Source organism: Nannobrachium achirus (genome assembly GCF_963921795.1).
Source record: "Nannobrachium achirus genome assembly, chromosome: 4".
Lineage (NCBI taxonomy): Eukaryota > Metazoa > Chordata > Actinopteri > Myctophiformes > Myctophidae > Nannobrachium > Nannobrachium achirus.
Genome location: NC_137813.1, coordinates 8,166,718 through 8,181,314, shown reverse-complemented (window position 1 = coordinate 8,181,314; position 14,597 = coordinate 8,166,718). Strand labels below are relative to the sequence as shown.

The 14,597-nt window shown below is 42.4% G+C and overlaps 1 protein-coding gene and 1 pseudogene across 2 annotated transcripts; both read right to left on the bottom strand.

The window, feature by feature from the left end:
* Positions 1 to 267: 267 nt before the first annotated feature.
* Positions 268 to 994, bottom strand: LOC308282615 (microfibril-associated glycoprotein 4-like; annotated as a pseudogene). Its single transcript has one exon. The product of its transcript is annotated as a microfibril-associated glycoprotein 4-like (transcript).
* A 5,934-nt stretch (positions 995 to 6,928) lies between these two features.
* LOC308282614 (microfibril-associated glycoprotein 4-like) lies at positions 6,929 to 10,473 on the bottom strand (the record flags this gene model as incomplete). The annotated part of the gene is made up of 2 exons (XM_080723000.1): positions 6,929 to 7,201; positions 10,054 to 10,473. 2 exons carry the CDS (start codon positions 10,471 to 10,473, stop codon positions 6,929 to 6,931), a joined length of 693 nt encoding a protein of 230 aa, XP_080579126.1.
* Between the last annotated feature and the right edge of the window lie 4,124 nt (positions 10,474 to 14,597).

Here is a 14,597-nt window from a genome sequence, read left to right as displayed (position 1 = left end):
AATCACCAAATACACACTGTTTCTGTCTTTGCATGAATCTCTTTATTAAGTAAAAACAAAAGCAGTATTATTTATTGATTTAAGAGCCATAGAGGACAGGTCACCACTGTAATAATATGGGATACAATACAAATATCTACTGTATGAATTTAGGATTAAACAGAGTCTCAAAGAGAGAGAAACAAATCAAACCATGAAAAATAGTAAATATTGCACCATGCCTTTTATATCACGGCTGTGCTTTTCAGCATGTGAACCTAAACATGTTTAAGGAACACGTCTGATCTTCATCGCTACAGCTTTCAGGGAGTATTTAGCACCCTTCCAGTGGTACCAGATCACACCTGTTCCATCATGAGCCGTCTGTCCCCACAGGTAAACACCATTGATGTTAGCATGGAAACAGGCGCTGTACCAAAATGCACCGTAAAAATGACTTGCACAGTTCTTGGGCCACTTGTCCTGATCTTTGTCAAAGGTGGAGAATTTCTGTCCATTTGCACGTGCAGTCAGTGAGTCTCCTGCTCCTCTATTCTTGAAGCCAGCAACCTGCAGCCTGTATCCATCAGCCTCAGAACCCACAGAGAAAGAGGAGTAAGAGGCATACACTGTGTTTCCCTCAAAGTCTTCCATGTCCACCCTCAGCTGATACTTTTTCTTCTTGGAGTTGGTGAGGAGATGCATGTTCTCCAGTCCCAGCCAGTACTCGCCTGATGCGTCTCCAAACCCAGCCTTGTACTGAGCCCAGGGTCTGTAGAAGTTCACAGTGCCGTCCACTCTTCTCTGGATGACTGTCCACTTCCCTCCATCTGTGTCCATGTCACAGTAGACCTTGACAGGTCACAGGTGAAGCAGTGGGGTAGATGTTGTACACACCACTCCGTGTGGAGACGTCTTTGTAGATTTCATCACAGCTCAGAGCCAAGTTGAGATCGCAGCGAGGAGCAGAGTGGACTGTTACAGCCAGCAACAGAACTGCAACAACAAGTATCATCTTGAAGTCTTTAAAGTTGCACCTTGTTGTTCAGATGAAAGGAGTTCTGAGTGTGTTGAGTGTATGTTCAGCTCCAGTCTAGGTTCAATGAAGTCAGAGTTTGAGGACCTCCTTTTGTAGTAAAGAATGGCATTAAAATATTCAGAAACCACAAGACAGGTGTGACCATTCTGTCTGCCAAATTTGTCATTTTAGTGTGTGTGCACACACACACACACACACACACACACACACACACACACACACACACACACACACACACACACACACACACACACACACACACACACACACACACACACACACACACACACACACACACACACACACACACACACACACACACACACACACACACACACACACACACACAAACCACATCGTTCAAACCATACTGTATGGGCACAACATGGGGCCTGCCATAGTTGAATAATTAGAGAGGCCAGAGGTTCCAGGTACGAATCCAGGCCCCCCCAGCCTTGTGCCGAAGTGTCCCTGAGCAAGACCTTTGACCTCTAAGTGGTGTAATGGTGTTTTTTTTTTTTTTGCACGCACATGTACTGTATGAGGAATGTATGTTATGCAAAATAACCAACTGTGTATTGTTAAAAAACTCTCCTGTCCCCTAACTGCTCCCAGAGACACTGCCTCCTCAGTGCCCACTGCTCCTGTCACTAAGGATGGGTTAAATGCAGAGGCTGCGTTCCAAATATCCACTGACAAATGCCACAAAGGCACGTATAAAATGGTTCACAGCGTGTCACACACGCGCTTTTTTGGACACGTAGAAGTATCCTATTCAATACAATTTCTGTCAAGCTTGTTAATGCTTTTAAATGCCAATTCATTCATATATTATAGAGGAGTGTTGGACTCAGGCTGCATCCCTGTCTGACTCCCATGCTTTGGGGAAAGAAGTCTGTGTGTGTTTCGCCTATTTTAACTGCGCATTAGTGTACATTGATTTTATGATGTCGTAGGTTTTTCCACCGATGCCGCTTTCCAGCAGTTTGTACATCAGACCCTCGTGCCAGATTGAATCAAATGCTTTTTTGAAGTCGACAAAGCAGGACAATAGTTTGCTATTATTTTTGTTTATTTGGTTGTCGATAAGGGTGTTGAGGGTGTAAATGTGGTCTGTTGTACGATAGTTAGGTAGGAAGCCAATTTGTGATTTGCTAAGGAAGTTGCTTTCTGTGAGGAAATGTAGAATTCTGTGATTGAGGATCATGCAGAGGATTTTTCAGAGGTTGCCGTTTACCCAGATCCCACGGTAGTTATTTGGGTCATATTTGTCTCCACTTTTGTGCAGTGGTGTTAACAGCTGAGCACGATATCAAGGAGTTTTAATATGGCTAGTTGAAATATGAGGTCTGTGAATTTTATCATTTCATAAGAATGCCATCGACTCCACAGCCCTTTGTTTTGAGTGTTTATATTTTCTCTTGTAGTTCTTTTAGGGTGATTTGGGAATTTATCTTGTGTTTGTTTGGTTTTGTTTTTGCTCTGTTTTTTTTTTTAGCCAAAGAGGCTGGAAAAATGGTTCTCACTTCACTTCTCACCTGACTTCACCTCACCTCTCACCTGACTTCACCTCACCTCTCACCTGACTTCACCTCACCTCTCACCTGACTTCACCTCACCTCTCATCTGACTTCACCTCACCTCTCATCTGACTTCACCTCACCTCTCACCTGACTTCACCTCACCTCTCATCTGACTTCACCTCACCTCTCACCTGACTTCACCTCACCTCTCACCTGACTTCACCTCACCTCTCATCTGACTTCACCTCACCTCTCACCTCACCTCACTTCACTCCCAGAATAAAACCCAGGACTTTCTGGCTGGGGGAGACAACAGGACTACCAATTGGGCCACCATGCCCCCTCTGTCAATTGCATTTTAGGGGAAAAAGCTAAAACAAACAGACAACCTAAAAGTACTTTTCAGCCTTCCTAGAAATGTACTCGAGTAAGAGTACAAACATTTGTCTTGGTAATATATTCGAGTAAGAGTAATAAGTATCAAAGAAATCTAATACTCAAGTAAAGTACCAATCCTCATAAATTGTACTTAAGTGTATAGTATTCAAGTAAATGTACTGACTGTACTACCCACCACTGAGCTCAGTTAAACATAACGTGTTTAAATAGTGGGGGAGCTCGGTAAGTGCAGTGGTAAGTCAACAAAGTATTTAGGTTTAAATGTTCAAGTGTTCAAAGAATGGTATAGTTATTTACTTTGAAAATTGGAACACGCACGCGCACACGCACACACACACACACACACACACACACACACACACACTTATAATTTCTTATACTGTACATACGTAGTGTATCAAAAGCTTTAGGGAAAAGAAAAAACAACTTCCTTTAAGTTCTTGGCAACACACCAGGTTTACTGTATTTAATTAACTTCTATTACTGGAAACTCTCTGCTGTGTTTGGAATGTGAAACAGGAAAATCCAAACACATAGTGCCACAACCGGCTATGTCTGTTATGGCCACTATGACACACACACACGCAAACATGCACGCACGCCAAACGCGCGCGCGCACACGCACACACACACACACACACACACACACACACACACACACACACACACACACACACACACACACACACACACACACACACACACACACACACACACACACACACACACACACACATTATTATGAGAAATGAAATAGAACACACATAATACAACGTCAACAATTTCCATTTCCCTCCTTATCGCTGTATACTTCTTAAAAAAGATGTTCTTATATCGATATGAGAAAATGGATCGTTATGACGTATTATTTATTTATTTCAATCAGTCCTACCTGTGCATCTCTGTCACTGACTGGTGAGTATGTGATGTGTATGTGATGTGCACGTGTTGCGCATGTGTTGTGCACGTGAGCTTTAGGTCTATCCATCCCCGCTAGACAGGTATTCTACAACAGTATAATGACGTTATCGAACAATGAGATGCCAAGACATTTTAAAAAGTAGATATTCAACTTCATTTTCACCATGCACGGTATGTACATTATGCCATTATATCTAACTGGCTGATGCCAATGCTACTTTTTACCACACACCTTAATACACTTTATGTAAATGTCAAACTGCCATATTAATATCTAACCATTTCTTTTCTGTTTTTTCTTATTTTTTATACCTGTAAACTAAGTGATGGGACCATATATTTGAGTTGAGCTACACATCACTGTAGATCACATAAAACTTTCAATTTTAAACTTTTAGGAATGTAGATATTTTATTTTACAGGGCAGCCATAGCTGAGTGTTTAGTGAGCCTGCCTGGGGAGCCAGAGCCCCTGGTTGTCCCAGGTACAATTCCAGGCCAAGCCAGCAATGTGTCGATGTGTCCCTGAGCAATACTCTTAACCCCTAATTGCTCCCGGAGAGCCACATATGGCTGCTTACTGCATCCTAGTTGTTATAGGATGGATAAAATACAGAGGACAAATTTCACTTATGTGTAAATGTGACAAAAAACACCCCAAGGCGCGGGGCCTATATTATAATTGCAACCGAAGGTCGCATATACTCTGAAAAACGTGTCGCTTGAGTGACCTTCCTTCCTTCCTTCCTTCCTTCCGTAACCTTACTTCTGTAACCTTCCTTATGATAGATAAAGTTATTAGGCCTGGATCCGACTTTAAGTCGACGCACAGGATTCCAGAAGTGTCGCGCTTATTCGCTCTTGTATCAAACTGGTACTCGAAACGTTCTTAGAATTAATATAAAGTAAATATGGGGGCGGCTGTGTCTTTAGGCCTGGTCCTCGAACAAAGGTTGGAGCTGCGTGGGGAGGCAGTCTGGCTGGTTGAAGGAAGAGACCAAACATTAGCGTCCAGAAAAGACAGGGATCCCAAACAAGCAACAGGCTATAGGAGGAAATGACTGACCTAGTACAGTAAAGCACAAAGCGTGCACTGGCGAGAAAAAGGTCTATCACAGAGCACTGGCATGCCGCTTCTGCCAGGTATTTGTAGCCAGCCAGGTGATTGCCGGATTGAGGCCAGCCAGGTGATTGCCAGGACACACCTCCCCACAGATAGAATGCAGCTCCAACCTAATAAACATAGAAACAGAACAGTCAGAACAGAAAGACAGTCATACTGCCATGACACATCCTCCACACCCCAGCTTCCCTCCCTCTAAAAACGGGCAGAGTGTGTTCATTGTAGAGGCTTGAATCAAGCCTGATGAACCACGTGGATTCGAACCCTCTAATATACAGGTGGTCAGGCACTTTACCGCTGCACCACCTGAGCGCCCCTGCAATTTAAACACTGTGGCAGACACTGTATCTTTAACTGAGCTGTAGGGCATTCTCCCTCGGATACAGTCTCTGCTACAACAGGGAATGACGACACTTTTGACTCCCATACAGTGTGCGTGAGACTCAGAGTTCTTTTTACTGCTGTTTATTACAATAAACACCGTAGAACTGGCAATACATACAAGACAAAAACAAAACATTAACTTGGCTTACATATTCCCAAAATACATACTGTAACTGTATACTGTACATAACTGCAAAACTCACAAAATAATAGGCTACTGACCACTTTGCCTGCATACACAGGTATGGGGGGGGGGGGGGGGGTCACGGGGTGACCTGGGTTCTCTTCAGTCTTCTTGACAAGACAAAACAAAATCAACCTCAGTATACATTCACAATAATATACTGCTCATGACTACAGGCCTCACAAAACAAATACTGACCACTGGATGGACCAGGATTCTCCAGTCTTCTTGTAAAACGCTTCTTTTCTCCTCTTTACTTTATTTCTCTTACTCCTTTACTTGAGTTCTCTTAACCTTCTTTTACTTGAGTTCTTAGCTTTCTTTCACTTGAATTTTCTTACTTAACTTTTACTTTAGTTCTCTGGACTTTCTTTTATTTGTATACTCTTACTTACTTAATACATGTCTTCTTTTCTTCTACTTCATCTCTCCTCCTGCACAGAGCTCTCTCAGTGACAAAAGTTTGCTGCTCTGCTCTCTGCTATCTCAACAGGTGTAGTGAACAACCCTTGATTACAGAGATCTCAGATGAAAAGGGGTGACTTAATTAGGAACTTGGAACACATAAAACACCCTTAGAACACCCCAAAAAGGACAAATACAGAAAAGATGAAAACATGGCTTGGCTGCAGTTACAACACTCCTTAGATATTGTCACTCACTGATTGCTGTTCTGATGTGGTTCTGGGAATGAAACATGGCTAATATGTATTTTCATTATACAATATAAAGTAATAATGATTACAATAAACTAAAAAAGGAATGAAGTAACTGTATACTATTGACCTAGTGCATATTTTTTAACAGCAAGCTTATTCTGTAAATCAGTCTAAAATACATTCTAAACACTTAGACCCTCTATACTTAGTAAAACAGACTTATATAAACATGGAATAAGAACTAAAGTATGGTAGTTATAATGTGCTGTTCTGCTGATTTTAATACTTTAGTATGACAAACACTTGTAAAACTTCACAAATCCTGTTAAGCATCATTTTAAACATTTATAATGAGTTTTATGAAGCCTAATCATGCATTTTAAAAGTGATTATAATGCATTGCAGACCCCAACCTTTAAGTAAATTGTTACCAAATCACCAAATACACCTCGTCTTTGTCTTTGCATGCATCTCTTTATTCGTATAACAGCTTGGATTATTTATTGATTTAAGAGCCATAGAGGACAGCAGGTCACCACTGTAATAATATGTGATACAATACAGATATCTATCAACTGTATGAGTTTAGGATTAAACAGAATCCCAAAGAATGGAAAAAAAGAAAAAAAATCAAACCATGAAAAAGAGTAAATATTGCATCATGCCTTTTATACCACGGCTGTGCTTTTCAAATCTATGCATGTGAACCTGAACATGTTTAAGGAACACGTCTGATCTTCATGGCTACAGCTTTCAGGGAGTAATGATTACTCTTCCAGGTGTACCAGATCACACCTTTATGAGTTGTTCCTCGCTTGTAAACACCATTGATGTTAGCATAATAACAGTTCTTGTACCAAAATGCACCAGAAAATGCCTTTGCACAGTTCTTGCTCCACTCATCCTGATCTTTGTCATGGGTTGTGAATTTCATTCCATTGTGACGTGAAGTCAGAGAGTCTCCTGCTCCTCCATCTGTGAAGCCAGCAACCTGCAGCAGTGGTGGAAAAAGTACCGGTAGTCACATTTGTTAGAAATGCAGAAATACTCTGTTACAAATAGAAGTCTGGTATTGGGAATTTACTTGAGTAAAAGTATAGGTATCAAAATGTTTAAGTACATGGAAGCAGAAATCTTCAATTTCATGTTTTCAAAATATGTAAAATGTTTTGAAAATAGCAGATCTACAAGCTCTCATCACGACACAACAGCTTGCAGATCGGCTATTTTCAAATAGCCTAAGTCTAGATAGGGCTGAATTGGTTAATGTACAGTGGGCTATGTTTTGTAATAATAATTAATATCCACAAAAAAACAAAGAATTTAAGTAAAACTAGTAAAACTACAATATTTGTCTATGAGATGTTTTGGAGTAGAAGTAAAAGTAGCCTACATTGGAAATACAAAGTACAAATAGCCTACCTTACAATTGTATAAGGGATATTTCACTTAAAAAAAACGTTGTCATTTTATCGTCTATTCAGGCTTTTGTGACCACTCTGGACAGATTTTAATTTGCTTGATTCAGTATTTAGATATTTGCCATGATAGATTCATCAAAATCACCCGTCTTTTTTTTTTTCTGGTACCTCCCTCACTCCCTGCTTGGAGCACGGTCAAACAGTCGGCTCTTCGGCTCTTTGAGATCTCGTACTCGCGCCTGGTGTAATTCCATATCCTATCATCCTCGGCTGTTCCTGTGAGCCCCGAGCTGCATTATGGGGGAGTCAACATGGCGCTGGTCAGAAGGACGTGTAGTTCTTTTGACTAGCGCGATTTGCAGAAGGACAGATCAAAGAATACCCTACAGTACTCAACATGAGAACAATAATCATGGGCGTTTCAATGGGGTGCCAACATTTGCATTTCTATGGGAGAAAGGTGTGAAAATCGATCGGCCAGGTAGCAGGAATGTGCATGAGTGTGATGACTCAGATGAGGGAGAACTGTATAAATGGGTGCTATTAATAGCCCTCGCACACTTATATCAATGCCCATAAACATGCATGTGCAATAACAATAACATGAATTCCACAGTAGGCCTATCCAGCAAATATAAACATTAGTGCACAACCTGAAACTATAGACCATGTCTCCTATTTCAATGTATTACTATTATTTATTTTTTCCCCTGCTTTTTTATTTGTCCCCTTTTGTTACTGACAATTCACTATGCAAAGTACTGTGTTCTTTTCGTCTCTTTCAATGTTATATGAGATACATAAAGTGGTTCATGTGTAAATTAGCCTAAAAGCTTACAATGGTGTCCTTTTAGTTGGCCTTGTACCAGTGATTTGTACTGTCATGAACTGTACTGTTTCCTATGCAACCTTCTAATACATTCTTCAATCAATCAATCAATCAAACCAAATATGAACCCCAGCTATGCATATTCTGGGGGGGGGGGGCTCTGCGTTGCGTTGTGAGCTTGTAGATTGGCTATTTTTTTGTAAAGATTTATATAAACAAAGCAGGCAAAGACATGTGGGTGATATGTGTAACTGGAGACAGAGTTAATAAAAATATATATTTGTATATCATTCTGCTGTTCTTCCTAATATGCTCACATAAGCTATTCAGTGCCAGTGGGGAGAAAGAGTGGAAATTGGTCTGGCAATTCAACAACAATAAGGATGTTTACATTTATTGAAACACTCATGCATGTGTCTGGCTGTTTGTTTTGAGTTATCTTCCATACATTCCCTCTGTATTTGGAGTTTACTGGGTGACTGAAAGAAAACTACAAGGTAAAAACCAGCTCCACAGGACGTTCTGTCCCATTGGATAGTGTGTATCACTGCCGGGTGATAGTAGAGCAGTGCTGAACCATGAACCCCCGGCGCGTGGCCGGAAACGACCGACGGGAAACGCCGTTCGAGCGTCCCCGGTGGAGCGCGATACGTCATGTCCTTTTTTCTCCTTAACATGGGGCTGGATGGGGGTTAGGAGCCGAAGAGCCGACTGTGTGACCGTACCCTTGGCACGCAGCATCAAGGGTTGGACTGGGGGTAAGTCCTTGCAACATACTAGCGCCATGTTGAGGGGGTGTAGCCTTCCTTCTTGTACATCAAGCTGGAAATAGGCTCCTGCCCTATGGGCCTCATTGCTCGGCAAGGCTTACTTTACAAATTAAAAAATTCGTTTAAAAATTTTAGCAACGTAGACATTTGTGTGTTGTCACTGTTGTACTATCTGACTCACCTGCTCCTACCCAACACTACCTGCTGACAGGTGCCCCTCCCTCCCTCCCTCCCTCCGATCCCTCCCTCCCTCCGATCCCTCCCTCCCTATTCCTACTCCTCCTCCTCTCAGCCCGTAGGAATACTCGCAGCGTCAAATATCATCCTCCACACCCCAGCTTCCCTCCACAAAGACGGGCAGAGTGTGTTCATTGTAGAGGCTTGAATCAAGCCTGATGAACCACACTGGATTCGAACCAGCAATCTCCACGGTGGTTGTCAGGCACTTTACTGCTGCACCCCTACAATTTAAACACTGTGGCAGACACTGAGCTGTAGGGTTGATGTGTGGGTGTGCATTCTCCCTCAGATACTGTCTCTATGTATGAATCCATCATGGTTCAAATGGAGTTACAATGGGTTTGTATAGGAAAGAATAATTTATATAAAATATCTAAAAAAAACTAATCCGGGAACACATTTTGCTGTTTGGGAGGGGCTACAGTACATGTACAGTATGTAGCAACATATTTGTTTTTGTAGGCTAATTTCTGATTTAGCCCTAACAATAGGTCAGGCCTAAATGGGTTAAAGTTTCTCAAAGTTATTTTATGAAAGTGAAATATCCCTTTAAGTAAATGTATAGTTACTTTACACAACTGACCTGCAGCCTGTATCCATCAGCCTCAGAACCCACAGAGAAAGAGGAGTAAGAGGCAGACGCTGTGTTTCCCTCAAAGTCTTCCATGTCCACCCTCAGCTCATACTTTTTGTCCTTGGTAAGGAGATGCATGTTCTCCAGTCCCAGCCAGTACTCGCCTGATGCGTCTCCAAAACCAGCCCTGTACTGAGCCCAGGGTCTGTAGAAGTTCACAGTGCCCTTCACTCTTCTCTGGATGACTGTCCACTCCCCTCCATCTGTGTCCATGTCACAGTAGACCATGACAGGTGCAGCAGTGGGGTAGATGGTGTACACACCACTCTGTGTGGAGAATTTGTAGATTTCCTCACAGTCCAGAACCAGGCAACGAGGAGCAGAGTGGACTGTTACAGCCAGCAACAGAACTGCAGCAACAAGTATCATCTTGAAGTCTTTAAAGTTGCACCTTGTTGTTCAGATGAAAGGAGTTCTAAGTGTGTTGAGTGTATGTTCAGCTCCAAGTCAGAGTTTGAGGACCTCCTTTTATAGTAAAGAATGGCATTACAAATATTCAGAAACCACAAGACAGGTGTGACCATTCTGTCTGCCAATTCATTTTAGTTATATAATTAAACACCACACGCACGCACGCACACACACACACACACACACACACACACACACACACACACACACACACACACACACACACACACACACACACACACACACACACACACACACACACACACAATCACACAATCAAGCACACACGCCAGCACGTACCAACCAACCAAACAAACAACCACATCATTCAAAATATGTGTGGCACAAGGCCACACTGCCATAGTTGAATGATTAGAGAGCCAGTCTTGGAACCCAGAGATCTCAGGTACGATTCCAGGCCTCATCAATGTGTCAAAGTGTCCCTGAGCAAGTCACTTGACCCCTAACTGCTCCCAGAGACACCGACCCGTACTGCCCACTACTTCTGTCACTGAGGATGGCTTGAATGCAGAGACTGCTTTCCAAATATCCACTGACAAACACCACAAAAGCACATGGACTATACATTATTATGTATTATGTGTTAGTCTGTCTAGGATTCCGATTAAACGGTCTAATAAAGCTATGTACGAGCATGCATTATTAGAATTAATAGTTTGAATATGAGCTTGGTGAAAAGAAGAAGAAAAAAATCCTTTAACTCAAAGCATCTTTTTCATTGTCTAGCTTTCAGCGCTGGCCATTCAAACATATCAGGTGTACAAGTTAACAGCGTGTCACTTTGTGCCGTGCTACTGTACAGTTCATCTGTTCTTTTTTACCACGTTCAAAAATAAATCTTTGAAAACGCGTTTGATATATTTGTAATAATTTAGAAACTTTCGACAAATCTCTTCTGGGGGTCCATGTAGAAATAGGTCATGTTGGGGGTCCTTGGCACCAAAGGTTTGAGAACTACAGATTCAGAAAGCATTCACAGAATCTGCCTCAGGTCTTGAATCTGCCTCAGGTCTTAATGGGGCGTAGTTCCTGCCTGGCAACACAACATGTTTACTATGTTTAATGAACTTCCTTACTGGAAACTCTCTGCCGTGTTTGGAATGTGAACTGACAAGAGGATTCCTGTAACACTGATGGATGTGATTGAAAGCCATGATTGAAAGATCCTCATTAAGTGCTTTGTGACTCGTTGCGAGTCTGTCGATCGGCTATTGTTCGGCGAAGATCCAAGTATATAGTGGCCGGGGAGCCACAGGCCCAAAATGTGAGAGGACCTGTGATGTCATAACATACTTTTTACTTTAGTTTTTTCTATTAATTTGGTCAATAAGGTTCACAGAATGAGAGGCCTGCTCTGCCGGAAACATTGTGAAAAAAAATAAAAAAGTCCCATGCATGGACATCACTATCCACCTCTTTCCGCGGGAATTTACTGGAGAAATGTTTGCACCATACTTCCGGTTAACAGCAGACATACAAGCTCACGTCGCGTCGCAGATGCAGCCGTTGTGAGCTTGTAGATCACACTCGGCTGTGGCGCCGGAAGCTCCATCCAACTTCTGTGCAATGCACGATGGGATGTTGGAAACTTGTGGATACAGGAAAAGAATACAAAAATAAATCTGCTTTAAGTCATGTGAGGGGTCAAACTAGGGGTTCTTCATGATTCTGAGTCCATTGCAAGCATTTGTTTTGCATGAAAAACATTCCTTAGGCTAGATTTCAGCCCCACAAAACAGTGAAAAGTGATGAGTCATCAAAAATCACAGTTTTTAGAGGCCACAATTTTGCCCAATGAATGTTTTTCATGCAAAACAAATGCTTGCAATGGATTCAGAATCATGAAGAACCCCTAGTTTGACCCCTCACATGCTACTTAAAGCAGATGTATTTTTTGTATTCTTTTCCTGTATAGTGAAGTCGATGGAGTGAATATACTAGTAAGACACCTGAGGGTGGAATGCGACCTCAGGGTGACATGCAACCTCGCCCTAAAGGGCGAGGTCGCGCCAATTCTTGACCATCTGGCCAACCACAGCGTTTCTCTGACGATTCTAGTTGTTGTCATTCTGGGGGGAGTTTGTTCATGTTTTTGTGAGGGTATCAACCCTAGGAGACACGGGGAGAACATGCAAACTCCACACAGAAAGGCCCTATCGCTCACACCCTAGGTTGGGTTGGCGATAGGGCCTTTCTGTGTGGAGTTTGCCTAAACATGGAGATGTGGTACAGAAGGACTCATATATGGGCATAAAAAGTATGTCATGTGACATCACTTCCTGTACAGACAGTCAGACAGACAGCCATTGACTCCGACCTAACAATGGCTACTGTCTATGACGGTAGTTCCATATGACATATTGGACTAGACTATCTCCATATAGTGTTATCCACATCTCCATGTTAGGACTCATATATGGGCATAAAAAGTATGTCATGTGACATCACTTCCTGTACAGACAGTCAGCCATTGACTCCGGATTAACAATGGCTACTGTCTATGACGGTAGTCCCATATGACATATTGGACTAGACTATCTCCATATATAGTGTTATCCACATCTCCATGTTTAGACAGCCATTGACTCCGGCCTAACAATGGCTACTTTCTATGACGGTAGTCCCATATGACATGATGGACTGGACTATCTCCATATATAGTGTTATCCACATTTCGTGTAGCCGCCCTGTACAGGAAGTGATGTCACAACTCGCTGACATCACACTGACATCACAGAGGATACGGAAGGACGGTCACGAGGATACGGAAGGAAGGTCACTCAAGCGACACGGTTCTTCAGAGTATATGCGACCTTCGGTCGCAACAACAAATGACCATAACCTTTTTTCGCAATATTTCCGGCAGAGCAGGCCTCTCATTCTGTGTACCTTAATGACCAAATGAATAAAAAGTATGTCATGACGTCACAGGTAAAACCCTATTCTTTGAGCTTTTGGGCCTGTGGCTCCCTGACTATAGGCCTACAGAACTTTGGGGTTAAATGGTCAAAGAAGTGTTCAAAGAACTTATAGATATTTACTTGTAAAATTGTAAAATCAAAACACAGTCTATTGTGGCCACCGTCACACACAAGTATACTGTACACACATTCACGCACACGCTCACACACACACGCTCACACGCACGCACGCACACGCACACACTCACACACACAAACTAAACCTACATACCACACACACTGGCACATGACACTCTGCATGCTGCATGCTGCACACACACACACACACACACACACACACACACACACACACACACACACACACACACGCTCACACACACGCGCGCACGCACACGCACACACTCACACAAACAAACTAAACCTACATACCACACACACTGGCACATGACACTCTGGATGCTGCACACACACACACGCGCGCGCGCGCGCACGCGCACGCATGTACGCACACACAGACACGCGCGCACACGCACACATCAGAGAGAGAGAGAGAGAGAGAGAGAGAGAGAGAGAGAGAGAGAGAGAGAGAGAGAGAGAGAGGAAGATACATGTTTTACTCATATTATTATTGCTAAAAACAAAACAAAAACATGTTCTCACATTTTACTTCTTCTCACTCAACATTCACATTATGCATTTTACCTGGAAATTAAACCTAAAGATAAAACCTCACCCACATTGTTTTTATTTTTATATATATGTTTTTTCTGTAACCAGCTCCAAAAAACTACTTTGGACCATTTCTCTTCGTCCCGGGCCACGCTTTGGACGCCCCTGCCCTCCCATTTACAGCCTTCAAATCAACACGTTGAACCTCTTTCTTATCTAACAAAGGTCCTGAACAGCTCTTCAGATCAGGATGAAAAACTCTCCTCTACTCTAAGGGTCCTCCTTGTCAGGTGTTTCTTCCCCCTCGCTGTAGAATCTACAGTGTAGATCTTTAAAACAAGATGTACTCCACACAGCGGACTGACCGCAGCCCCAGCAGGTCAGCCACAGCGTGTGCATTCTTTTAAACTCGGCCCATCAACATCCATATCGTTGTAAACCATCATTTTATAAATGATTTAAACTAGTGAA